Source organism: Rhineura floridana, chromosome 5 (assembly GCF_030035675.1).
Source record: "Rhineura floridana isolate rRhiFlo1 chromosome 5, rRhiFlo1.hap2, whole genome shotgun sequence".
Classification (NCBI taxonomy): Eukaryota; Metazoa; Chordata; class Lepidosauria; order Squamata; family Rhineuridae; genus Rhineura; species Rhineura floridana.
The window spans coordinates 149,528,614-149,555,752 of record NC_084484.1 but is presented as its reverse complement, the minus strand read 5'-3'; the positions used below and the strand labels follow the sequence as shown (position 1 = coordinate 149,555,752).

The window sequence follows — 27,139 nt, the reverse complement described above, 5'->3', positions numbered from 1 at the left end:
CTGGGTTTTTGATTCTCTTTTAGCTATAAGTATGAATGGTTTTAATATTGGAATTAGTTTAATTTTATTTTAATCTAGACTCTGTATGTTTTAATTTTATGTGTTTCTATCTGGAAGCCACCGCGAGTTCCAGTTCTGGAAGGAGGGCGGGGTATAAATAAAGAAAATAATAATAATAATAATAATAATAATAATAATAATAATAACCCTTGCCCTCATCAGCTGCCCATCAGCCTCAATCTAGTCTGTCTCAATCTGCACAACCCATGCTCCATCAGGCTCCACAGTCTCTTGTAAGACATTAGTCTCAAAGAGACCATGGGAGTTCTTCCCTGGACCCTCACACTGTATACAAAGGCAGGGTGTCTCGCCATTCAGAGGTGTTAGACGATATGGACACCAGAGTTGGAGTCCAATTTTGCAAAAATTGCACTTCGGATCGAACTTCTTGATAATCTGTATGTCTGTTCTGATCGTGAATCGATCCTGAAGGGTTCCAGTTTCTGCGGTTTTTCCGTTACTGTATTTTTCTCTGTAGCGAACTCAGAAAGCTTCAGTGAGATATCACTCTAACTGTCTATCTCTGGAGTTAGGGGAAGGTGGAAGTGCAATGCCCTCGTCCAATGCAATTACTATTAGGCGGGGCTAAAGGACGTCTTCCTACAGCCTCCTGCCTGCCTCCCTCCCTCAGTAACAGGGAGAGGGAAGCCGGGGAGTTTGGGGCGGTGCTCCACATGCAGGTGAAATTTTATCTCTTTTATCCCAATAGGAGATACCAACAGCAAGCTAATTGACAGGGAATGGAAAAGTGAGACAGAGAGGGAGAGAGACTGAGGCTTGCTTGCAAGAAAGGTAGAGAGAGATCTTTGCTTGCTTGCAACAAAGAGGAGAGATGCTTGCTTGCTTGCTAGCACTCCATGAGCAAAGTCTTTTCCTCCAGCAGCACTTTAATTGAAACAGATTAAAGCAGCACTTAGCAGAAATGAAGAAAAACTGGACGAGACTGCATTCCAGTTTGTCGGAAATGCAGTCGGATCGGGGGCAGCCAGCGAGCCCCAACCTAATGGACACCGAGTTAATTGTTTTAGATAAGGAGGAATGGACTGGCACTTCTGAGATAGAAGAGGTGTCTTCATATCAAGTATTTCAGGAAGCACATTATCTTCCATTGTTAAACAAGGCAATGGAGATGTTAAACTTCAACACTTTAGAGGAGCTTTCCACTCCAGACTCGGCTACTTTGAGAGTGGCAGTGGTTTCCTCAGATCCCAAGCCTAAGTCCAGAGTGGTCAAACTGCCTTCCATGCTTCCTAAGGTTATCAGAGCAGAATTTGAGACTTCCTTGCAGTTTAAGAAGTCGGTCCATTGGACCAGGCCATTACGGATCAACTGAAACTTCTGCTCATAGATGCTCCCGTGGAAAGATTAGTGAATCCCTCTCTGAACTTGAAGGACCCTGATGCACAACTGAAGGATGTGGTTGAAAAGAGATTGAATTTGGGATTGCAGCATGTGCATGATGCAAGGGCTCTCTATGAGGGCAGCGGCTTCAACTTCAGTGTTTGCGTGAGCTGCTCTTCTGTGGTTAGAGGAGCTGTTTGACAACTCTCAGCAGGATCCTGCCTGGATTCAGAAAACCCGTTTGAAAGTTTCTAGAGCAGTGGCCTTTACGGCAGGTGCTTCAATGGATGCGGTTCAATTTTCTGGTATGGCATTGGCAACGGGTATGTTTATCAGAAGGACCCTGTGGCTACATCACTGGGAAGCTGATGCCACAGCCCACTCAAATTTTGCTATGGAGCCCTGCGTAGGGGGAAAGCTCTTTGGTGATGGAACCTTGGTTTTGGCTGAGTAGGAACAAGAAGAAAACTATGCCATCTACAAAGAAAAGGAAGGACAAACGTACTTTTCGAAAATCTTACCATCCATATGCTCCAGGGCAATCCTCCCAGTCCTTTCGTACCCAGGTCAGTCTAGAAGGGGTAGGGATGTTTGGTCCTTTCATTCTTGGGCCAGACATCATTTTTCTTACAGAGGACAAGAGCAGTACATCGGAAAGCCCAGTTCAGGAGCATTGACATGCGCACACAAGCATTAGTTCTGACTACACCCTTCCCCCAGTAGGAGGCCATTTATAATTTTTTTTTAGACAAGTGGAACAACATCATTCCAGATTGCTGGGTGATAGAGATGATTTCATATAGCCTCCGCATAGAGCTCACCTCCACACAGATTTCTCCCATCCCCCTTTCCATCGAATCCAGACAAGAGGACCAGGATTCAGGAGGCAATTCACCATCTCCTGCACATTGGTGTGATTGAACCAATACCACCAGAGGAGCATCACTGGAGTATTTATTCCATTTTCTTTACAGTGACCAAAAAAGAAGACTTTTCTGGGTGGTATTCAATCTCAAGCATCTCAATAGGTACATCCAGTATCGCAACTTCAGGATGGAAACCTTGATGTCTATCAAAGAGAACCTGTGGATGGGAGATTGAATGACATCAATAGATCTCAAGGAAGCCTATCTGCATGCCCTGGTATATCAGGGACATCGGCGTTACCTCAGATTCATGGTGAACGGCCAGCACTTTCAGTACAAGGCAATGCCTTTCAGTTTGGTGTCTGTCCCCAGGGTGTTCACAAAGATCATGGTTACCCTGGTGGCACACCTCAGACTGACAGGTGCATGTTTATCCGTGCCTAGATGAACCACTTATTCAATTGGGTATATGGTTCAACACTGTAGTAGATCCGAGGGTCGGGGAGGTGGAGTGGCTGTGGCCTATAGGAGTTCTCTCTCGCTCATCAAGCACCCTGTCCAGGTAACGACTGGCTTGGAGTGCCTCCACCTTGTGCTGGGGCAAGGAGACAGACTGGGAATCTTGTTGGTATACCAACCACCCTGCTGCCCAACAGCTTCCCTAACTGAGCTGACAGAGGTAGTCTCAGAGGTTTTGTTGAAGTCCCCCAGACTATTGGTACTGGGGGACTTCAACATCCATGCCGAGGCTGCTTTATCTGGGGCGGCTCAGGACTTCATGGCAACCATGGGGCTGTCTCAATTTGCTACTGGCCCAATGCATGTGTCGGGACATACTCTTGATTTGATCTTTGCCACTGGACACGGAGATGGTGATCTGGAGGTGGGGAGTTTTTCATCGACCCCATTGTCATGGACAGATCACCGCTTGCTGAAGTTTAGGCTCACAGCCACCCTTTCCCTCCGCAAAGGTGGGGGACCTATTAAGTTGGTCCGACCTCGGAGACTAATGGATCCTCAGGGTTTTCAAAGGGCTCTGGGGGATTTTCCGGCTGATAAGACAGGCGGTCCTGTCGATGCCTTGGTCGCACTGTGGAATGCGGAAATGACCCGGGCTGTGGACACGATCGCTCCTGCGCACCCTATCCCATGCAGAGCTCATGCAGCCCCGTGGTATACCCCGGAACTGAGAGCGATGAAGCAAGAGAGGAGAAGGCTCGAGTGCAGATGGAGGCGTACTCCCGACGGATGCAATTATGCCTTGGTAAGTGCCTCCACTAAGTTGTATACAGAAGCGGTGAGGGCAGCGAAAAAGCGACACTTCGCTGCCACCATTAAATCATTCCTCAACCGTCCAGCGGAGCTTTTTAAAATTGTCAGAGGGCTTTTACACTCTAGTCCTCAGGATATTATAGAATCTTCGGAAACCCGCTGTAACGAGTTCGCTGGGCACTTCCAAGACAAAATCTCATGCATCCGCCGGGACTTAGACTCCAATATTATGGCAGTTGAATCTAATGAGGTATCCGAAGCACGGTCTTGTCCTCATTTATTGGATGAGTTTCAGTTGGTACAGCTCGAGGACGTTGACAAGGTGCTTGGACTGTTGCGTGCAACCACTTCTGTACTGGATCCTTGCCCCTCTTGGCTAGTGAAAGCTGGCAGGACTGGAACAGCCGGCTGGGCCAGGGAAGTGATAAATGCCTCCTTGAGAGAGGGAGTGGTCCCTAGTTGTTTGAAAGAGGCGGTAGTGAGACCACTCCTGAAGAAACCTTCCCTGGATCCAGATAATTTGAACAACTGTAGACCGGTAGCGAATGTTCCATTCCTGGGCAAGGTCTTAGAACGTGTGGTGGCCAGCCAGCTCCAGGTGCTCTTGGATGAAACCGATTATCTAGATCCGTTTCAATCCGGTTTTAGGCCCGGTTTTGGCACCGAAACAGCCTTGGTTGCCCTGTATGATGACCTATGTCAGGAGAGGGACAGGGGGAGTGTAACTCTGTTCATTCTCCTTGATCTCTCAGCTGCTTTTGATACCATCGACCATGGTATCCTTCTGGGGAGACTCACGGAGTTGGGAGTTGGAGGTACTGCTTGGCAGTGGCTCCGCTCCTACTGGGTGGACCACCTCCAGAAGGTAGGGCTTGGGGAGCATTGTTTGATACCCTGGACTCTCCATTGTGGAGTCCCGCAGGGATCGGTTCTGTCCCCTATGCTTTTTAACATCTACATGAAGCTGCTGGGTGCAGTCATCAGGAGTTTTGGAGTGCGTTGTCACCAGTATGCTGATGACACGCAACTCTATTTCTCCTTTTCATCTTCATCAGGTGAGGATGTTAATGTGCTGAACCGTTGCCTGACTGCGATAATGGACTGGATGAGAGCTAATAAACTGAGGCTCAATCCTGACAAGACTGAGACGCTTGTTGGTGAGTGCCTTCTCTGCCCAGATGGTGGATGTTCAACCTGTTCTGGATGGGGTTACACTCCACCTGAAGGAACAGGTTCGTAGCTTGGGGGTTCTTTTCGATCCATTCCTGTCTCTCGAGGCTCAGGTGGCCTCGCTGGCATGGAATGCGTTCTACGACCTTCGTTTGGTAGCCCAGCTACGCCCCTATCTGGAAAGCGATGACCTCACTTCAGTCGTGCGTGCTCTGGTAACCTCTAGATTGGATTACTGCAATGCGCTCTACGTGGGGCTGCCTTTGAAGACAGTTCGGAAAGTACAGCTAGTGCAAAACGCAGCTGCTAGACTGTTGACAAGGACCAGGCGGTCTGCACATATAACACTTGTCCTGGCTCGTTTGCACTGGCTACCTATTTGTTTCCGGGCTAAATTCAAAGTGCTAGTTTTGACTTATAAAGCCTTACACGGCGCGGGACCACAATACCTAGCGGAACGCCTCTCCCGATATGAACCTACCCACTCACTACGTTCAACATCAAAGGCCCTCCTCCGAGTCCCGACCCACAGAGAGGCTCGGAGGGTTGTAACAAGATCCAGGGCCTTTTCAGTAGTGGCCCCCGAATTATGGAACAGTCTCCCCGATGAGGTACGCCTGGCGCCTACACTTTTATCTTTTCGGCGCCAGGTTAAAACCTTTTTATTCTCCCAGGCATTTTAACTTAATTTATTTTTTAGCTTCAATTTATACCAGGCTGTTTTACTGTTTAATATGTATGCTTTTTACTGACCTTTGTAATTTTATTGTATTTTACTCTATGTTGTGCACCGCCCTGAGAGCCTTTTGGCTGTGGGCGGTACAGAAATCGAAATAAATAAATAAATAAATAAAATTGCCATCAAGGTTAAAAGCTCAGGAGCACCTTTCTTGCACTCTGGCATGCATAAAAGACCTTTGTTGCCTAGTCAATCAGCAGAAGAGCCACCTCCATCCATCCTGTCATATTCTACATCTGGGGCCTTAATAGATACAGAGGCGGGAATTATTATGTTATCACTGGAGTGAGTGGCTAAGATTCAATTGGCAGTACACTCCATCAAGTCTGCCCACACGGTGGATCTCATGAGGCTGGCCAAAATCTTAGGTCTCATGATTTTGGTGATTCAGGATACCCCTTGGGTGAGACATCATTCACGACCTCTTCAGTGGGTGTTACCATTCCAGAGTGATATAGCATCACAGGGCCAGGTGCTGATGCTGGCTTTGGTATGGCACCCTGGTAGCTACAGTCCTCGAATCTGCAGCAAGGGTGCCCTTCAGGGATCCCTAACAGACAGTAGTCATGATAGATGCCAGCCTAACAAACTGGGGTGCTTGTGCACCAGTGACATGGTACAGGGAAACTGGACTTTGGAGGAGGCTGGCCTTCCCATCAATCTCTTGGAACTACATGCAATTAGACTAGCCCTGCAATACTTTGCCATGAGGAGACACCTGGGGATGGTACTAATGTGCACCAACAATGTCACAGCTAAAGAACATGTGAACTAGCAAGGAGAAACGATATGCCGACTTCTTCACAAAGAGGTGGATATCTTGATGAGCCGGGCAGAAATACACCTGAGCATGTCAAGAGAGAGGACAATGTGCAAGTGGACTGGCTCAGCAGATAGCAAATACAGCAGGCAAAAGGGAAACTACATTCTGATGTGTTCAGATAGAGAAGCAAAATCTTTGGCAGGATCCATCTAGACCTCTTTTCATTGCCTTGGAACCATCAGGTCACCTGGTTCTCCCATTATGCAGATCCAGCAGCAGAGGCTACAGACATGCTCACAGCCAAATGGCCCCTCGGAACTCTATACACCTTTCCACCAACTCTACTACCTCGGGTCTTATGTCGGATTCGAGAAGAATCAGCTAAAGTGATACTGGTAGCTCCTCATTGGCCTCGGCGTCTGTGGTTCTCAGAGATAGTCAGTCTGGCGGCATCCCCACCATGGCCATTGCCACACTGGAAGGACCTGCTGACTCAGGGGTGTCTGATTCAGCCGGGTCGAGCCTGTCTGAATCTTCATGTGTGGAGATTCACAGGGAAAGACTCTTGAAAATATGCTTACCATCAGCACTGGTCAATACCATGCTGTCATTCAGATGGCCATCTGTGTTAAGATTATATCAGAGTATGTGGAAAAGTTTTGCCTCATGGTGTCAGAAAAGGCACTGCATACCTAGCAGAGCTGGTCTTGTGGTGCTATTGTTCTATCTTCAGGATGGTATCTCCATGCAACTTTGTCCAAATACTTTGCGATCAGCTCTTTCTGCATTCCTGTCTAAATCCCTGGATAAACTATTGGGATCACATCCTTTCGTGAGGCACTTTCTTAGGCAAGCAACTATTTCATCTCCACAGGTAGAACATTGTTTCCCATAATGGGATTTACATAAAGTGTTGATTGCCTTTTAGAAACCACCATTTGAACTGTTGAATTCCATGACTTTACGCATCTTATCCTTCAAAGTCCTGTTCCTGGTGGCTATTATGTCAGCCAGAAGGGTGTCAGAAATGAATACTCTATCAGTAAATAAGCTATTTTGTATTTTCCAAAATATAAGGTAATCCTATGTACTAACTCTCTTTACCATTCTAAAGTCCTTTCCTCTTTTCATTGTCAGCAGGAACTTATTTTACCATATTTCTGTCCTCCTCCTATCCATCGGGTGGAAAGTGCCTGGCATTCATTACATGTGAGACGGGCTTTAAAGGTGTGCGTTACCAGAACCGAGCCTTTTCATAAAATAAACTCCTTGCTTGTATCTTTTCACCCATCTACTATAGGTAAAAAGGTGTCCTCATCCACTCTGTCTCGGTGGATCAAGGCTTGTATTGCCTTGGCTTACACCAGTCAGAATCTGCTGCCACCAACTAAGATCATAGCACATTCCATTAGGGCAGCAGCCACTTTGGCGCTTTCCCCCTTAATGTCTCCCTTCATGAGGTGTGTAAAGCAGCCACATGGGCTTCTCCAAATACATCCATTAAACATTACAAGGCCGATAGGTATGTCTTGGTTGAGGCAGGCTTTGGGAGATGAGTCCTGCAGCATGTTCTTCCAAAATTATAGGCAGCCCATCATTTCTTTCCCACCCTTTATGGGTCAGCTTGGGTATGTCCCACCTGAGAACATCTTACATGCACAGGAGAAGAGACCTTTGGTCTTACCGTAAAACAGTCTTCTATGTGCATGTAAAGATGCTATCAGGGCCCTCCCTATGCAGCATATCTTTGGGACCTTATACATGTTCAGGTTCTTCCTGTATTCTTTCTCTTTTTAGCAGAGAGTGCCATTTGTTGTCTGTTCTTCGTATCCACTGTTTGTTGGTTCTTTTTCTTATGTATTGCTTGTCATGTAAGACCTGGCTTTCTGAGGCTAAGGGGAAGGTTCAGGATTCAAGAGAAATCAAATAGTGCTATTTTGCCTTCAACCACAAGGTAGAGCTCAAGTCCCACCTGACAGCATCTTACATGCATGAAGAAGATGGTTTTACATCTTACTGTTTTATGGTAAGACCAAAGGTCTCTTTTAAAATGAAATACATAGAATGAAATATTAAGACCTCCCTGATTGATTTATATTGCTGTTTTCCTTACCTCTGTATTGAATGGAAATGGCCAAATATCACGTGATCAGGTTATAACTATTTTATTTTAGATGTTTACTTCAGTGTTCAGTGTGGCAGGACTGGATGTTTTCTCTGGGATATATTAACCCGAAGAACTCTGAAGAACAGAAAATTACCGAGATGGTGTACAACATCTTCCGCATACTTTTGTACCATGCAATAAAGTATGAATGGGGAGGATGGAGGGTCTGGGTTGATACTCTTTCTATAGCCCATTCCAAGGTAAGAGTCGCTTTTGGAAGTTCAGTTTAGCTGCTGTCATATTAGCCAACATGCCATAGATAAAATATAGTGCCACCTTGTGGAAAGTATACAATATAACCTGTTATCATTGTTTTGGATTATTTTCACTATAACTTAACTACATTTTTTAAAAAATATATGAATGAATGAATTGTTTTATTACGGTCACAGACCAGATATTAAAAAAGAAAAACAGCAAGAAAGATTAAAACATTTAAAAAACAATACTACCAAAATTCCTTATAATAATATTTTTTTAAAAAAATGTGAACGAATGAATGAATTATTTTATGTGACCATAATAAAACCATTCATTCATTCATTCACATTTTTTAAAAAAAATATTATTCTAAGATCTATAAATTGTAATTGTAATTGTAATTGTAATTTTACTGTAATTTTTGTCTTAACTGTGTTTTTAAAATGTTTTTATAGTTGCATTGTACCCACGCTCACCTGTATTTTAATGTGCTTTTCGCTATAGGGCGGTCTAAAAGTACAATAAAATAAATAAATAAAAATAATAAATAAAATTATTTTATATTGTTGTCTCTTCCTTAGTTCTTACATAGTACATCAATTTTGCAATTAATGCAGACTCCCAGTTTTTATTAATCAATTTATTTATAGTTGTTATAATCTATAGCAGGTGTGCGGAACCTTTGACCCCCCAGATGCTGCTGAACTACAATTCCCATCATCCCCAGCCATTGGTCATGACTGTTGGGGCTGATAGTTTAGCAGCAAATGGAGGGTCAAGGTTCCCTACACCCGATCTATAGTCTTCATTTATTTATATATATTGGGTTGTATTCACCATTGTCGTTCTGCTTGTGCAGCAGAACTTCCACTTGGACAACAGAACTTCTTCTGTCCCCTGCAGCACCCTGTGCCCCTCAAACCTGCTCCAGAGGATTGGAGGACCCTGTGGAGCAGATTGGGGGGGGGGGCGGGAGAGAGGAAAGAAATGGGAAGTCCCATTGTGCAGGTGGATCTCCATGAGTGCAGTGTTGGATACAACCTATTATCTTTGCTGCTGCCAATATATATGAAATAAATTCTCTTATGTTCTTTTTTCACAGAACCATCTAAATAATGTATTAAGAGAAAAACCTGGATCTTATATTCTGCAATTTTTTTACTATTATTTTTTTTGTTTTCCCCAATATTTCTTTGCATAATGATATTACCACTAAATATGATACTAATCCTCAATATTTTTGGCACTTCCAGCATCTGTTTGGATAATTTATAGTTATTTTATTTATTTTCTTTGGTGTTATATATCATCTAGTCATTGTTTTAGAACAAAAAGAACTTGGGTACCTTTTCCCACAAGTTATTCCATACTACTATTGGGATATTCCTTCCTATGCTTTGTTCCTACTTAATCATGAATTCCTTTACATGTACTAGTTTAGTATCATATTTAAGAGGCAATTTGTAAATCCTTGACAATAAATTATCTTTATTATTACTCATTAATTTCTCAAATTCTCTTAATTCTCTAAATCTTATGATGGCTTCTTACATGCTTTTAATAACTGATCTTATTTGAAAATATTCATACCATGGTGGATTTTCCTGTCTAAAACTGTCTTTAAGTTTTGAACATTCTGTCATGCTCCCTTGTTTTATCAAATCTTTATGTTGAAACAGAGTATATTTCTTCCAGGTTTTAAATCCTTTCCCCCCCAACATCGGTGTCCGCTATTACTGATCTTAAGGGTAACAGATTTGGACTTAACATTTTTATTGGTCCTATATTTTCAACCAGCTGGATATCAAATAATGTTTCACTTGCTTAACTCCTTTTTTCATTCTTCCCTATAAAATGTTACGCAATGGGGCATTCATCAGATCTCTCTTAAAATGAGATATAAATGAATCTAGATATGTTATCCATTCTGCAAGCAATGGGGGTGAACCATTTTAAATGGCCCGTGAGTGGACCAGGGGAAGGCTAGTCTTCGCTCAGGTCTGTCTAAAGGCCCTGTCTCCCCGGGACCCAACTTGTGAATTGATAGGATCCCAGAGATGTAGTCTACCCTCTCCTTCCCATGCCAGCACAACTGCACCAAAATGGCAGATGTCAACTCCTTGCCTCCCTGCCAGGCCACAAAAGGGGTCCCAGATAAATTGGTGATCCTAGTAAACAATTAGCAACACAATAAAGCTTTGTTTTATGTTTGGCCTCAACAGGCCGCCACCTACTCTTTTTGTCATGTAATATTTTTGCCATAAGTCTTGCTTTTTTATCTTTCCATATAACTCATAATATTGTCATTTGCTCATATTGTGATTGAAATAATAAAACAATATTTGGTAAAATACCATTGTAACTACCAAAATTCTACCAAAGCAGATAGGAGGCACACTAGATTCCTTATATAAGTTTCATAATTCTTTTCATTTAGATCTTTCATATTGTCTGTCAATTTAATTTAATTTCCAAGGCTGCAATCCAATATACACTTACCTGGGAGTAAGTCCCATTGAACCCAATGGCGCTTGTTTCTGAGTAGACTTGTGCTGGATTGCAGTCCAGGTATCTGCTTTTTTTTACCTCTGTTATGTCTGAATTTTTCCTTTATCTGCACTTGGTCATATTTATCCATACTAGTTCTATTTTTTTCTTTGTTAATAACCCCCTAAGTGCCACTATTCTGATCGATTTCTGTCAAGGATTGCAGTGGCTCAGTTAGTGTTATAACTGAGATCAGCTAAATTTTTAATTGCGGTTAAACTATCAATATTGACTTTTCTCCTGAAATTGGAATTTGTTTGTATTAAGGTCACCTATGAAGCTCACAAGGAATACCTAGCAAAAATGTATGAGGAGTATCAAAGACAAGAAGAGGAGAATATAAAGAAGGGAAAAAAGGGGAATGTTAGCACTATCTCAGGCCTTTCATCTCAGACTACAGGAGCAAAAGGTGGAATAGAAATTCGTGAAATTGAAGATCTTTCACAAAGCCAAAGTCCAGAAAGTGAAACGGACTACCCTGTTGGTACAGATTCTAGGGATTTACTCATTGCAACAAAGGTATCTGATGATGTGCTTGGAAGCTCAGATAGACCAGGGGGTGGTGTGCATGTAGAAGTTCATGATCTATTAGTTGATATAAAAGCAGAAAAGGTGGAAGCCACAGAAGTAAAGCTGGATGATATGGATCTATCACCAGAGACTTTGGTAACGAGAGAGAATGGTGCCCTTGTGGAAGTAGAATCCTTATTGGACAATGTATATAGTGCTGCCGTTGAAAAACTTCAGAACAATGTTCATGGGAGTGTTGGCATAATTAAGAAAAGTGAAGAGAAGGACAATGGTCCCTTGATAACATTAGCTGATGAGAAAGACGAACCTTCTAACAATACCTCATTTCTTTTTGATAAAATACCTAGCCAAGAAGAGAAATTGCTCCCTGAACTTTCCAGCAATCACATTACTATTGCAAATATGCAAGAGACTGAAATGCACCTTGGTGTGAATGATGACCTTGGACTCCTTGCTCACATGACTGGTAGTGCTGACATAACATGTAGTTCAAGCATAATAGAAGATAAGGAATTCAAGATTCATACATCTGTGGATGCAATGAGCACCATTTCTGAGAGAGAACTGGCTTCATCATCCAAAGGATTAGAATACGCAGAAATGGTTGCTACCACTCTTGAGACTGAGTCTTCTGGTAGTAAAACTGTACCAAATGTAGATGCAGGGAGTGTCATATCAGATACAGAAAGATCTGATGATGGGAAAGAAGTAGGGAAGGAAATAAGAAAAATCCAAACCACCACTACAACCCAAGTAAGTTTTTTTATTGTAATGTTACTGTATTATTAAATATATTAGTTGTATAATACATAAAATGTGTGTATGTATTTTAGGTAAAACCTATCTAGACATCTTTTAGCAAATCATTTTGGGGGATGTTGTGCTCTGCACAAATTGCTTGGCTGCTATTCCTAGCAGTTAAAGATGTAAAAACAGGAAAATAAACGCTGTAAAACAAACAAAAATCACCATTAACTGTAACAAAGCCAAGTTTTACCCTGACTTGAAGTAGCTCCTTGAGTCTCAATGGTAAGGGGTAATGTAATCCACACAGATCCTGTGTATAAATTGATAAAAAAAGTTGTCTCTGGACAAAATGTGGACTAATTTTACCACTGACTCATGTAAAAAAATTACGTTGGAAAATGCTACTTTGGGACTTAGGAACAATTCATACAATCCATTGAGGGGCTTTGTATTTACCTTTTATTTAGCAAGAGGGAATAACAGTAGGAAAGGGTTCATTTTTTCCTCCACCACTAAGTAGTCATGCCCAGCAATGGACCTCCATCTACCCAAAGCTAGTGCTTGACTTGCAGAGGGGGAAAATAGGGGGCATATGATGAAATTCATAAGCCCACCCCTTACAATGTAATGTTAGGCATTCTATTCCATACCTCAGGATTGATTTGATTTAAATCGCTTCTCTGGAGGACTCAATTTTAATGATTTAAATCACAGTTTAAATCACTAGTAAGGAAGATTCTATTTAATCATATATATTTTTAGTGGTACATTATTGTTTAGTATAGCCTTAATACATATTCAGAGATAATGGGTTTCATTAGAAGGTAGATACATTATTCTGAATTGTTTTCAGATTAATTTTCATCAAAAACGGGGTGATAGTTTGGTCATTTTAGTACTAAAGCAGAATGAATTTGTGAAGTCATTCAGGAGATGAACCAGCTCCAACTGTTCAATTAAACATGATTTTGTCATGATGTGCCAGAATCATCACCAGTAAACAGGCTTTTAAATTGTACTAATAAGATTGTTTGTTCTTCTGGTTAGTTTTTTTCTTCAACAAACAACATTAATGAAACACACACATGGATATTTGAATGGTTAATTATTTCAGTTTTTAGATACATGTAAAGTCCTTTAAAAATAAAATTTAGGCAATTTCAACCAAGTCAATATGAGAAACTTGATATATCGGGTGATACAGTTAACTCAGTCTTTTTCTTCACTTTTGTCTTCCTTGTTCATTGTCTGAAAAAAAATACAAGCTTTCTTGCTCTTTCAGTTCCCAACTTATTTCTCAGTTTAGAATGAATTTGTTCAAAGAAGAAAATATTCTCTCTATACCTGCAGAAGAGGCTACTGCTGTTAAGAGCTGGATTACCACTTCAGTGGTCTCCTCCTTGATCAGATCTACTCCCTCTCCCCAAATTCTCTATTCACTGACCTTCTCTATGTTTGTACCTAGAGAGAGAGGCAAGGCAGAGTAAGAGAGAGAACGTATACTTCATGTACACCACCTGTAGAATAGGACTGATAGGTTATCTCCCATGTCCATAAACTGCTGTTAACATATTCATAGAATATAATTAGAAGTTGTATAATTAGTATTCATGATATCTTTGAACTAGGTTCTTTTTTACTAATTGTTTTCAGAAAATTTTGAAATCTGATTTAAATAAAAAATCCAATTTAAATTTTAAAAAATGATACATTTTCTTAAAAAAAATCATTGGGTTTTTTTTTCAAGCCCTGCCTTACCTGAAGCCTTCCAATATAGGAAGCTGCATTATAGAGAATCAGACCATCTAGCTCAGTATTGTCTACATGAATTGGCACAGGGTCTCCAGGGTTTCAGGCAGGTGTCTCTCCCAGCCCTACCTGCAGATGACTGGGATTGAATTTAGAGTATATTCTTTGCATGCAGTAGGTTCCATCTATGGTCTTTCCCCAATAGTTAAATGGGTGTCACAGTAGATTGGGGATGGAAATTCCCTCGGGCCCTCCTGTAATCTGAGTACTACATTTGAGATTCCGTACCTCTGTGTTTCTTTTTAATGGCCATTTGGATTCGACACCCCCCTTCCTATTCATTCTCCTGCTGAAGTTTAAGAATGTGCTCACCTTGGATCCAGGTTTCTTTTGGACCTAGACATTGCCCCCAGATATAAGAAAAGTTATAAACCAGTTAGTGAAGCTGTTCCACTTGGCTTGAAAGTTTGTTCAGCACATGTACTGTTAAAGTATGGCAACAGGAGGGAATATCTGACTAAACCAAGTGCATAAAGAGAGACTGGCAAGCAGACAGACAGCTAAAAAGAGATCCTGCCTTGGACAAAACATGGTTGAATTTGGATAGACAGCCTGAGTAAACAAATCAGTGCAGAGACCAGAGTGCTCTCCTCAGCCAGGCACATAGCTAGAGAACGATATGGTGAAGAGATCTCAGGGCAAAGGATATTGCCCAAAGCCAAGCTATTTATGTAGGTGAGAACTACCATTTTGAATTGTATTTGTAAATGATGTAGAGCCAGTGAAGTACTTGCAAAATATGTTCCCAGTACGTGGTCCCAGTTATAAGTCTAGCAGTTGTATTTTGTACTAATTGCAGTTTCTGAACAGGCTTCAAAGACAACTACGTATGCATCACATGATGACATCACATTACAATAGTCTGTCCTGGATGGTGAAAAATTGCATGGATAGTCTGTTCAGTAGAGGACAGCCTCTGCTAGTAGAAAATACACTGTGCCACTGAAGTAATTTCGACCGTGATTAACAAAGCTGAATCTAAGAGCAAATACTTGATCCTTCAGGGTGAATATAATCCTGTCCTGAATCCATCTTGTCATTAAGCTTCAATTTATTAGCTCTCATTTCCTCTATTTCTCATTCTGGATTTGGATTCAACACTTCTGCAGCTTTCCTTGAATCAGTTGAAAAAAAAAAAAGTAAATTCCTGGGTAACCTCACTCTGCAGTTTCATGTAGATGAGATAAGATAACATGCAGGCTTCCATAGTGTAAATGCCATGGAGCTGAACAAAGTCACCAGCACCACTTTCTGGAAATGATCTTGCAAGCAGGGAGTGGAACCAGCATTAACACCCTGCCCTGACTCCCAGCCAATGGGCTAGAGTGTACTTTCCCTTAAATTCTCTTTCCAGGAATTCTGCAACTGGAGAAGACTTTGGGTTGCCTGTGCAGTATAGCACTAAATTAAAGCCAGTTTAGTGGTATATCTGTTATAGTGACAAAATGTTTTGCACCAGCATAACATTTTTGTGCAACAGTATGCATAAGCAGGTTGCTGGTAACTTTGTTCCACAATAGATTGTGTAATATGTTGTGCAAGTGGAGCTATTTCATTGGATTCTTTTGTTGCACATCGTTGTTTTAAAATTTTCTGGTTTTAAATTTTTATCTTGTATTTTATCTTGTTAAGCTGCTTTGAGACTTTTTCTTTTGTATAAAGCAACTGACATATGTAATAAAAAAAATGAAACTCACCTACACTTGTGCTAACCGACAGACCACTTGTGCTAATGGACAGAGAATGTTGGATATTGACCTTTCTTTTGTGCAGGTAGGTGACATCAGGTGGGAGTTGGGCTCCCCCTAGTGTTTGAAGGCAGAATTGCTGTTCAGATTTACAGAAGCTTCTGGTGTTCCGTGGCAGCCTTTGCTCAGTTCGATTCTGCCTTTGCATGTGGGGGTGGTTGTTGGCTTGCAAGCTCTCTGCTATATTCTTCAGCTCAGGCCTGTTACGTGGTTTATTTCTGTGTTTTGACTGTGGTGTATGTGTTAGTAGCTATTCCTTCAGTATATGTGCCTTTCCCCTGGTAGTCCCTGTTTTTTGCCTGGCTCCTCCTTCGTTCCTCTTTGCTTCTGTGTTTTTGCCCTTTGTGTGTGTGTGTGTCTCTCTCTTAAAAAAAATGAACTCTTTGTTGTCGTCTGGCCCTTTTTTCTCCTCCTTCCCTCTCTTGTTTCCAGCCCTTTTTCCATCCCGACAACTCCATTTTGTTTGTGTGTCGTCCCCCCCAATTCCTACAAGCAGAAACTCCCATCTGCTCTGGGCCACCTGCTTTGCAGCTATGGGGAAAACCAAACAGAAGTCAGCAGCCCCAGTAAAGCCAGAGCCTGTCTCCCAGCCCCCCCCCCCAGACATAGCCCCTGTGTCTGCACTGTGAGAGACCAGTTTGACTGCAAGTCCTGCAAGACACTCTCCTTGCTTGCTGGCCTCTTTCCACCTGGCCTGGGAGAATGGGGCCCTGACTGACTGAAGCTGTAAAAGGTAATATTACTGAAGATGCCAGAAACCACCTCAACAGCAAGTCCTGCAAGACACTCTCCTTACTTGCTGGCCTCTTTCCACCTGGTCTGGCTACAGCTTTAAAACCTGCTACTACCTGAAGTTGCCAGAGACCATGTGGAATGTTGTTCAAGGGCTTCTGTTCGGGCCAGAAACTTAATTCTGTTGGTCAGTTATTTTTGCTGATATTGGGATTATGTTTTCTATGTGTTATTGTTGGAACTTATTAGGAATTATAATGGTGTGTCAAATTAATGTATGTTAAGATGTTTTCTTTTAACTTATTGTTTGACTATTTGAATTTTGTCTTGTAATAGTAAATTATGTAATCTTGTTCATGTTGCAAGCTGCCTCGAGCATAGATTACTATGGAAAGGTGGCATACAAATTAACCATGGTGATGATGATGATGCTTGCAGTTATGGTGGATGAGCCCACTCCCTAAACTTCTCGGCTTGCATCTGTTTGGTGCCTTCTCTTGCTACATTCTATGGTGCTTGGAATTCTGCAGACAGTATTGGGGGGTTGGATTGAAAGAGAGGGAGCCCAACAATATGGCCTTTCCCCTGCCAGCCACCTTCAGCTGTATTGGAGGAGGAGGGGGTATTGTGGCTTGGCTAGGGTTATAGTCTTTGTCAAATGCCAGTGCCTTGTGTGCAGAAGCTTGAGGGTGAAGAAGGAACTTTCAGCGGACAAGGATAGGAGGCTTAGAATGCATTTGAGCTGCATTTTTCTGCTGACTCCTCTACTGAGGACTTCAGAGGCTTTTAGAATGCTTCCTCTGCCTCTATTTGTGGTGTAGTCAGCCACTGCTTTTCCCTTTCATTCTCCAGTGAACTGAAGGAGGTGTTGTAGGGTGATCTGGCTAAGGACTTGTCTCCTGCTATACCTGCCTTATTTCCATCTGAGGTTCAGCCTACTTTGGATCCTAGCTACTCTGTTACAGTCTCCCTTAACCTCTCAGTCTGCTTTTCAGCCAGTCCGCCTGCCTAAGCAGTCCTATGTTGTGCCCCACAATTCTCCTGATCTTCATATCGTGCCCAGGGGGAAGCCTGCTAGACCTGACAGGGATATTCAGGCTTCTACTGAGGAACCTGATAATGATCTTACTGTTCTGGATGAGGAGTGGAGAGTCTGATGTTGAGGAAATCTCCTCTAAACTCCTGCTTCAGGATGCCCACTATATGCCCCTCCTATAGGAACTTTGGATTTAGTTTCCCCTGAGGAAACACCTACGTCTTCTTCCTCTAGAGTGGCAGCAGTTTGCCCTGACCCTATCCAGGGTTGTTAAGCTCTGTTCCTTGTTGCCTAAGGTCATCAAGGCCAAATGTGACTCTCCATTACAATACAAAAAGAGTGTGGCTATTGCAAATTACTATATTTTAGAGCAGCCTACCATGGACCTTTTACAGTTACCATTAGTTGACACCTGTCATGGGATTGGTCAATAAATCTCTTCATCCTAAATATTTGGATGCTCATCTTAAATATCTAGTAGAAAGGAATCTTGATATGGGTCTCCAGCATGCTCATGAGGCTTGCGCCATGTCAATTTGAGGTGCTGCTTCTGCATCAGTTTTTGTCCAAACATCCTTGCTGTGGTTGGAGGACTTTTGGATGCCTCTTAGTAGACCCAGCCAGGTTTTGCATGACTCTCCTTGAAGTCTCTTGTACTGTTGCCTTTGTTGCCAGTGCCTCAATGGACACAGCCCAGTTTTCTGATCGGGCTTTGACTGCAAGGGTTTTCTCTAGGAGGGACCCTTAAGCTTTGTCACTGGGATGCCAATACATTGGCACGTTCTAACTTGGCTTCAGAATCCTATGTTGGAGGAAAGCTTTTTGGTGATGCTTCCATGCAGGAAGTTCTTGTTGTGTCTAAGGACAAAAAGAAATCTAAGTCGGGAAAAATGGCAAGTGCTCCTTTTGCAGATCCTTTGATCTGTACCAACCATCTTAATTCTTTTGCTCCATTAGGTTTTATGGGCGGAACAGGGATGTTCGGGGGCCCAGTCCTTCTGGAACAAACCTCACTTCAGGAATAGGGGGCTGCAGTGATTTCAGGGCACATTTGCTGCTTCCTCAGTCTAAATCCTCTAAATATCAATTCTGACATCATAATCAATGAGTGGAAGGTTGTCTCTGCAACGTCTCTTACAGATGGTAGTCCTTCACTCCAGACTGCTGGGTCCTGCTCAGACTAGGCCTGTGTCTGTTACCAGCACAGCCTCTTCACAGATTCATTCCCTCCCCAGTCTCCTCCCACCCTGAAAAGAACAGTCTAGCAGGCAATCTCTCATTTCCTGGACATAGCAGCTGTGGAAGTGATCACTCCAGAAGAACAATTCTGTGGAATTTATTCCTTGTTCTTCACAGTGCCCAAACATGACAGCTCTGTCCAAGTGGTCCTGAACTTGCAACATTTCAATCACCACATTGTCTACTGCAAGTTCAGGCTGGAGACGCTGGTCTCTTTCATGGAGCTTCTTCATCTTGAGCTTCTTCATCTTGGGGATTTTTTGTCATCAGTTGATTTGACGAAGGTTTACCTTCACGTGCCCTTTCAGAAACACTACCAGGGGTTCTGTTTCAGTGGTCATGATTTCCAATACAGGATGATGCCATTCAGTCTCACATCTGCCCCCATGGTATTCATGATGATAGTGATTACCCTGATAGCACATGTGCATCTCCAAGGGATCCATGTCTATCCCTATTTAGATTACCTTCTGATTTGCTCACCCTCCTATGCTCAAGTGTTGGAGAACCTTCAGATTACTCTAGCCTTCCTGAAGGAACCTAGGATAAGTGTCAGCTCTTCCTGTATCAGCACATCCTACGCCTGGGAATTCTAATAGACACAAGGATTGGCATAGTGGCTTTCTCCAGATCAAATAGCCAAGATTCAGTCTGCAGTGAGCTCCATGATGCACATCTTTGGTGGATCTCATGCTGCTAGCAAAGATCTTGGGCCTTTTGGTTTCCATGATTCAAGTTACCCCCAGGCAAGGCATCACATGTGCCCTCTTCAGTGGACTCTGCTTCACTTTCAGAATCCCACTGCAGCCAAGCAGCATCTTCAGATTTGCATACCCAGGTCAGTAAGCTTCCCTCTTCTGTGGTGGCTCCAGGAGCCAAATCATAAGAGAATGGTCCCTCTCACACCCCTTCAGACAGTCATCACCTTGGATGGCAGTCTGATGAGCTTGGGGAGCTCTGCGCAACAGGCAGATGGTCCAATGATCCTGGGCACCTGAGGAGACCCTGCTTCCTATCAACCTTGTGGTGCTCCAGGCAGCCTGCTTGATGGTTCAGCACTTTGCTGCTTAGATGCCTCTGGAGGCAATGTTTGTGCACACTGACAATGTGATGGCCAAAGCCCATCAATTGCCAGGGCAGATTGAGATTGATAGCCCTCCAAGGGGAAGCTTCTCTCCTACTCAGTTGGGTGGAACAGCATCTGGAGTCCCTGATAGCTGAACACCTAAAGGTAGATGACAGCATGCAGGCCAACTGGCTAAGCAGAAGCAGCTTCAGCACAGCGAGTGGAGACTGTATCCAAAGATCATCCAGATGCTGGTGGACCATTTGTGGACTGTTCAGGTGGACCTCTTTGAGTCTCTAGACAATTGTCAGGTGCCCAAGTTCTTCCGTACATAGTCCCATCAGCAGAGGCGATCAATGCCCTTGTCTCTCTATGGCTTCAGTTTGCCTTCCCGCTTCTGTCCCATATCCTGAAGAAGGTGTAAGAAGAAAGGGCAATAGTTTTGCTGGCGGCTCTACTCTGGCCATGGAGGCCATGGTTCTTTCAACTAGTCAATCTGGCAGTGATCCCTCCTTGGCCTCTTGCTCTGTGGACAGACCTGCTATCTTAGGGTCAGCGTCTCCATTTGGATTTGACTTGTTTGGGATTACATGTCTGGAAATTGAGAGGATGTGTTTCATCAAGGCAGGCCTCCTCACTTCTGTGATTGATACCATGGTGGCTTCCAGACATCCTTCAACCCTTCAGATGTATCAAACTATGTGGTTTAGTAAGAAGAAGCTTCAGCCTAAGAAGACCAGCATCACTGAATTCTTATCTTTCCTTCATGACAGTCTCTCTTTGGGTCTCAGACTAAATACTCTGAAATGTCAAGCTTCCATATTATCTTGTGTTTTGTCTAAGGGTTCGGGCAGACACATTGGATCTCATCTGTTTCTCAAACACCCCTGCATAAGATACCTTATCGCATCTAGTTCAATATCATTTCCCATAAAGTTCTTATTGCCCTACAGAAGCCCCCTTTGAGTCCTTGAAATTGATTTCTTTATGTTTATTATTGTTCAAGGTTCTGTTGTTAGTGGCCATTGCATCTGCTTGATGGATTTCCAAACTCAGTGCTCTCTCTGTCACAGAACACTTAGTTCCACAAGGACAGGGTAGTTCTACATACTGAACTACCTACCTTCTTCCCCTGTCCACAGTTCCACGAAGACCTGGCATTCTTTACATTTATGTAGGCTGTTAAACATCACACACACTAAACTTTTCCATCAGTCAGTTTTCACTTTTGTATCCTTTCACCTGGACTCTGGGTAAGAAATTTTTCCTTCTCCTCATTGGCTCAGTGGCTTAAAGCTTGCTTCACTTTGGCATATAGTTACCTGCATCTGCCACCATTAACCAAGCTTTTTGCTTACCCTACTATGGCTGCTGCTACTTTATTTATTTATTTATTTATTTATTTATTTATTTTATTGTACTTTTAGACCGCCCTTTAGCGACAAGCTCTCAGGGCGGTGTACAACAGAATAAAACCACATTAAAATACAGGTGAATGAGGGTACAATACTACTTTGGCAACATTTTCTTTAAATGCACCCTTGCAGGAGATCTGTTGGACAGCTACCTGGGTTAGTCCCAATACATTCATTAAATGTTACAAACTAGATGTTTATGCTTTGGCTGAGGCAGACTTCACTTTACATTTTTTACAGCATTTGGTTCCAGGCTGGTAGGCAGCTCCATATTTTTTTCTCTCACTCTTTCCTGTCTGAACTGGGCCAGTTTAGGTATGTCCTGATGTCATCTACATGCACGAGAGAAGAGACTGTTTGATCCTACCTGTGAATGGGTCTTCGTGCATGTAATGTTGACATCACGTCCTCTTCCTATTATTTTTGGGCTGCCTATCTCCTTTCGTTGTTCAGTTTAGTTCTTTTAGGCTCACCTGTACCTGTTTTTGTGCAGAGAGTCATATTTTCTTCTTGTGTTTACTATTGCTGTTCTTTTGGTTTTTTCCTTCTGGCGTGGCTTGCTATCATAGAACTGAGCAGAGGCTGCTACAGAACACCAGAAGCTTCTGTAAACTTGAACAGCAATTCTGCCTTTAACCACTAGGGGGAGCCCAACTCTCACTTGATGTCATCATTACATGCACGAAGAAGACTTATTCACAGGTAGGACCAAATGATCTGTTCTTTCTTTTGCTTTGGGTATGTGTGTCTTTCTCTCTGACACTTATTTGAAATGATGCTTTATAAATAAAGCTATCAGTAAAAATGTTTTCCCATGTTAGCATACCTATTGATTACTCAGTACTGTTTCAGTAAGAAACATACCTATGCTTCCACAGAGAAGAATAAGAGTACCATTCTCCAGCCTGTAAAAAGGCACTGTAGTGGTTAAGAGTCCAAGCCACTATAATGCAATCCCCTTCCATGTAGTAGTAGTTGTAGTTCAGCAACCTCTGGAGGGCCACAAGTTCCCTGAACTTAGAGAAATGATGTCTGGGATTTATGTTATAGCTTTGACAGCTATTCCATATACATGGCAAATTTGGATCATCTGCCATCACTGTACTGTTAAGTTGATATATTCTGATAAACTTATCTAAAAGGTGCAAAAATAATGTATAGTTTAGAGAAAGTGGATAGGGAACCCAGGGCCATCCAATGAAGCTGAAAGTTGGAAGATCCTGGAGAGACAAAAGAAAGTACATAAAAGATGTGGCTTCATGCATTCTATAGTAATTGTTTAAATTATTCTCTATATTAGGTATTGTTTCTTTTAGATCAAGTGCTCCATACTAAAGGGTGCTCAGATATTTACAGAGTTCTGCCTATCTTTATCTGTTTGCAGTTCATGGAGTTATTTCAGAAGCAGAGTGTTGACACTCTCTCTGCAGTAGGACAATTCCTTGTCAGTGAATGAAACCACATCCATTGCCTTGAGACTTGGAAATTGAGCCTCAGTTCACACAATAAATTTGTTCTACACACAAGCTGTCTTGACTTCTTTGCAATAACTTGCAATCACTCCTATCAAAGAAGGCCATATTTGTGATTGCCCTGTTCACATTTGTCTACATGAATGCATACTTAGAGGCAATTGGGTGTGCTCATGAAGAGAATAAAATGTGGTGTGTTGTGAACTAATCTAAGTAAAATCCTGCAATAGAAAAGAAATAGTATGTGGGGCAAATGCTCAATTTTCTTTTATAGTAAGTGTGCTTAATTCTTTCTCTTCCTGCATTCAGGCAGCTGCACTTTATGTACCATTCTTTTTTTAAATCTATTTTTATTTATTTATTTAATTTCTATCCTGCCCTTTCTCCCAAAGGAGCCCAGGGTGGCAAACGCAAAAGTGGTAAACAATACAATAAAAAATAAAGCATATTTAAAACATCTAAAGATATTTAAAACAGTCACATACCTTCACAGCTAATAATTTCAAGTTTGCCAGGACATGGCATCAAACACTTGGGTTAACAGGAATGTTTTTAAGTCCCTTCTGAAAGTTAATATTGAGGGAGACTGATGCACCTCAGCAGGGGAAGGGGCATTCCACAAATAGGAAACTGCCACTGAGAAGGTCCTGTCACAGGTCAACAACAGCTGGGCAGTATCCAGCAACGGCACCACCAACACACAGCCTCCCCTGCCAGTTCTGTGGTCCAAGATGGTTGATATTGGGGAAAGTGCTAATAATAATAATAATAATAATAATAATAATAATAATAATAATAATAATAATAAATTTTATTTCTAGGCCGCCTATCTGGCCGCACAAGCGGCCACTCTAGGCGGCGTACAAGATAAAGTAAAATACAACATACAAACTACATAAAAACCCAAGAACTACAATATAAAACGAAACCGAACCCACCCATAGCTAAAACCAATGGCACCCAAAAGAAAAAAGAAAAAAGAAAAAAAAAACAGCAAAACAAAAACAAAACAAAAGACAAAAACCCAGGCCACCTCAGCCAGCCGGCTTATGTATCCCTCCAAAGAGGGACAGGTGATGGAAATTAGTCACAGCTGGCTGGGTGCCTGGGACCTGGTCCTGCAGGAGGCACGTCTGCCAGGCAGCAGTCCCACTGGGAAGGGTGGTGGAGGTGGTGTTCCAACAGCAGCAGCAACAGCAGGCTCTCCTTCCCTGGGTGGCGATGTTCTCCTTCTTCCTGCAGGCACTGGGTCTCCCAGGCCACCTCAGCCAGCCGGCTTATGTATCCCTCCAAAGAGGGACAGGTGATGGAAATTAGTCACAGCTGGCTGGGTGCCTGGGACCTGGTCCTGCAGGAGGCACGTCTGCCAGGCAGCAGTCCCACTGGGAAGGGTGGTGGAGGTGGTGTTCCAACAGCAGCAGCAACAGCAGGCTCTCCTTCCCTGGGTGGCAATGTTCTCCTTCTTCCTGCAGGCACTGGGTCTCCCAGGCCACCTCAGCCAGCCGGCTTATGTATCCCTCCAAAGAGGGACAGGTGATGGAAATTAGTCACAGCTGGCTGGGTGCCTGGGACCTGGTCCTGCAGGAGGCACGTCTGCCAGGCAGCAGTCCCACTGGGAAGGGTGGTGGAGGTGGTGTTCCAACAGCAGCAGCAACAGCAGGCTCTCCTTCCCTGGGTGGCGATGTTCTCCTTCTTCCTGCAGGCACTGGGTCTCCCAGGCCACCTCAGCCAGCCGGCTTATGTATCCCTCCAAAGAGGGACAGGTGATGGAAATTAGTCACAGCTGGCTGGGTGCCTGGGACCTGGTCCTGCAGGAGGCACGTCTGCCAGGCAGCAGTCCCACTGGGAAGGGTGGTGGAGGTGGTGTTCCAACAGCAGCAGCAACAGCAGGCTCTCCTTCCCTGGGTGGCAATGTTCTCCTTCTTCCTGCAGGCACTGGGTCTCCCAGGCCACCTCAGCCAGCCGGCTTATGTATCCCTCCAAAGAGGGACAGGTGATGGAAATTAGTCACAGCTGGCTGGGTGCCTGGGACCTGATCCTGCAGGAGGCACGTCTGCCAGGCAGCAGTCCCACTGGGAAGGGTGGTGGAGGTGGTGTTCCAACAGCAGCAGCAACAGCAGGCTCTCCTTCCCTGGGTGGCGATGTTCTCCTTCTTCCTGCAGGCACTGGGTCTCCCAGGCCACCTCAGCCAGCCGGCTTATGTATCCCTCCAAAGAGGGACAGGTGATGGAAATTAGTCACAGCTGGCTGGGTGCCTGGGACCTGGTCCTGCAGGAGGCACGTCTGCCAGGCAGCAGTCCCACTGGGAAGGGTGGTGGAGGTGATGTTCCAACAGCAGCAGCAACAGCAGGCTCTCCTTCCCTGGGTGGCGATGTTCTCCTTCTTCCTGCAGGCACTGGGTCTCTTTTAGGTTCTTGTGTCGCAAAGCTGTTTAGCCCTTTGTATGCTGCTGCTACTAGCATCTTGAACTGGGCCTGTCAGCTCACAGCCAGTGCAGCACTTTGAGGACTGGTGACACATGGTCTTATTGGGCTGCCCTGCTTACTAACCTAACAAATTCTGCACTACTTATAGGCTATAGGCCAGCCTTTCCCAACCAGTGTGCCTCCAGATGTTGTTGGACCACAACTCCCATCTTCTTGACCATTGGCAATGCTGGCTGAGGCTGATGGGAGTTGTGGTCCAACAACATCTGGAGGCACACTGGTTGGGAAAGGCTGCTATAGGCCATTTTCAAGGGCAGCCATATGTAGAATGCATTGCAGTAGTCCAGGGGGGAGGTAACCAGAACATGGACAACTTAGATCAGGCTACCCCAGTGCTGGAATAGGTGTAGTTGGTGAACCATCCTTACTTGGGCATAAGTTTTCCTTTTTCATGTTCAGGTTGAGAGTGCCGTTGTTTATGTAATCAAAAGTGCTCCATCCATCCACAAGAGGGTGGTAACAGTAAGCTCAGAGGAACCCCAAGATTTGTAGAACTATGAAGCATCTTTAGAAGAAAAATGCTGATTTGGACTACTGTTGTCAAGTTATGGATGCCACATTTTAAGGAGCAAGTTGACAAGCTAGAGTATTCTAGAGGAGGGTAACCAAGAAACTTAAGTTTGTATGAGAAATAGTTGAAAGCTTGATGCGCTTAGCCTGGAGAATAGAAGAAGGGGAAACATGACAGATGTTTTCAAATATCTAAAGAGCTATCGTGTAGAAGATGAAGCAGACTTGCTCTCTCTTTCTCAAGGGGGCAGAATTAGAAGTAATGGGTGAATGGCAAGGAAATGGATTTCTGTTAATCATTAGGAGAAAGTTCCTAATGGTAAGGCTACTTGACAGTCGAGCAGAGTGCCTTGGGAAAGGTTCGACAATATTTTTTGTTAGAGGTATATAAGTAGATCCATCTGTTAGGAGCACTGTAGTAACAAGATTCCTTCACTGAGCAGGGGTTGCGCTAGATGGCTTTCAAGTTCCCCTTCAGCTCTAACATGCTATGATCCCCAAACTGCTGTTAACAATTCCGGGGGGAAATTCAGGTACCTATTTTTTTTTTTATTCCACAGTGAGGAAAATAGCAGCTGGAGGTGGATTTAGATCAAGAAAAAGATCATAGCATTGCTCCAAACAAATTTTGGGGATCCTCCTGGCTCCTTTTAAAATAAAAAACTAAACTTTGGTCTGATCATGGGTCTCCTATGTAGCATGTAGTTTGACCCTAAATGAGAGACGGGCACACTCCAGATGCTGTGGGACTACAATTCCCATCATTCTTGACCATTGGCCATGCTGGCTGGAGTTGGAATCCAACAACATCTGAAGGGTTATAGGTTTCCCACCCCCTGCCCTCAGTGCTAAATCTTTTACCGATCCAGAGCACATAACCAGCTTTTGAATAGCTTTATGATCAAGCTCATATGATGCAATCTTTGTGTTTTCCATAGGAGGAATGCCATCATGCTGGATTATAGCTCGTCCTATCGTCCAAAGGCAAGAATGTTTCTGAAGTCAAGACTAGGGCGTCAGGCCCCTCCCACTCTCCAGTTCATTCTTGCCTTTCATCCCTGCAAGATCTTTAGCTAGTGACTAGATAAGTTTTTTGTCTTTGTGTGATAGAGGGTGGAGTTTTGTGTACGTTGTTTCATCTCGTTCCTTCCCTTTGTCTCATCCCTTACCACGGTTTGTGTGTTGTGTGTCAATTTCCTTGTCAATTTCTCATTTTCCCGGG

General features: G+C 43.4%; 1 protein-coding gene across 1 annotated transcript in view; it reads left to right on the top strand.

Moving 5' to 3' along the window:
- NBEA (neurobeachin) overlaps positions 1-27,139 on the top strand; it is a 318,923-nt gene that overhangs the window by 199,833 nt on the left and 91,951 nt on the right. Inside the window, exons 21-22 of the mRNA XM_061629722.1 lie at positions 8,386-8,578; positions 11,394-12,410. Of these exons, the coding sequence (XP_061485706.1) occupies positions 8,386-8,578; positions 11,394-12,410 (1,210 nt within the window). The remainder of the gene's footprint in view (positions 1-8,385; positions 8,579-11,393; positions 12,411-27,139) is intronic.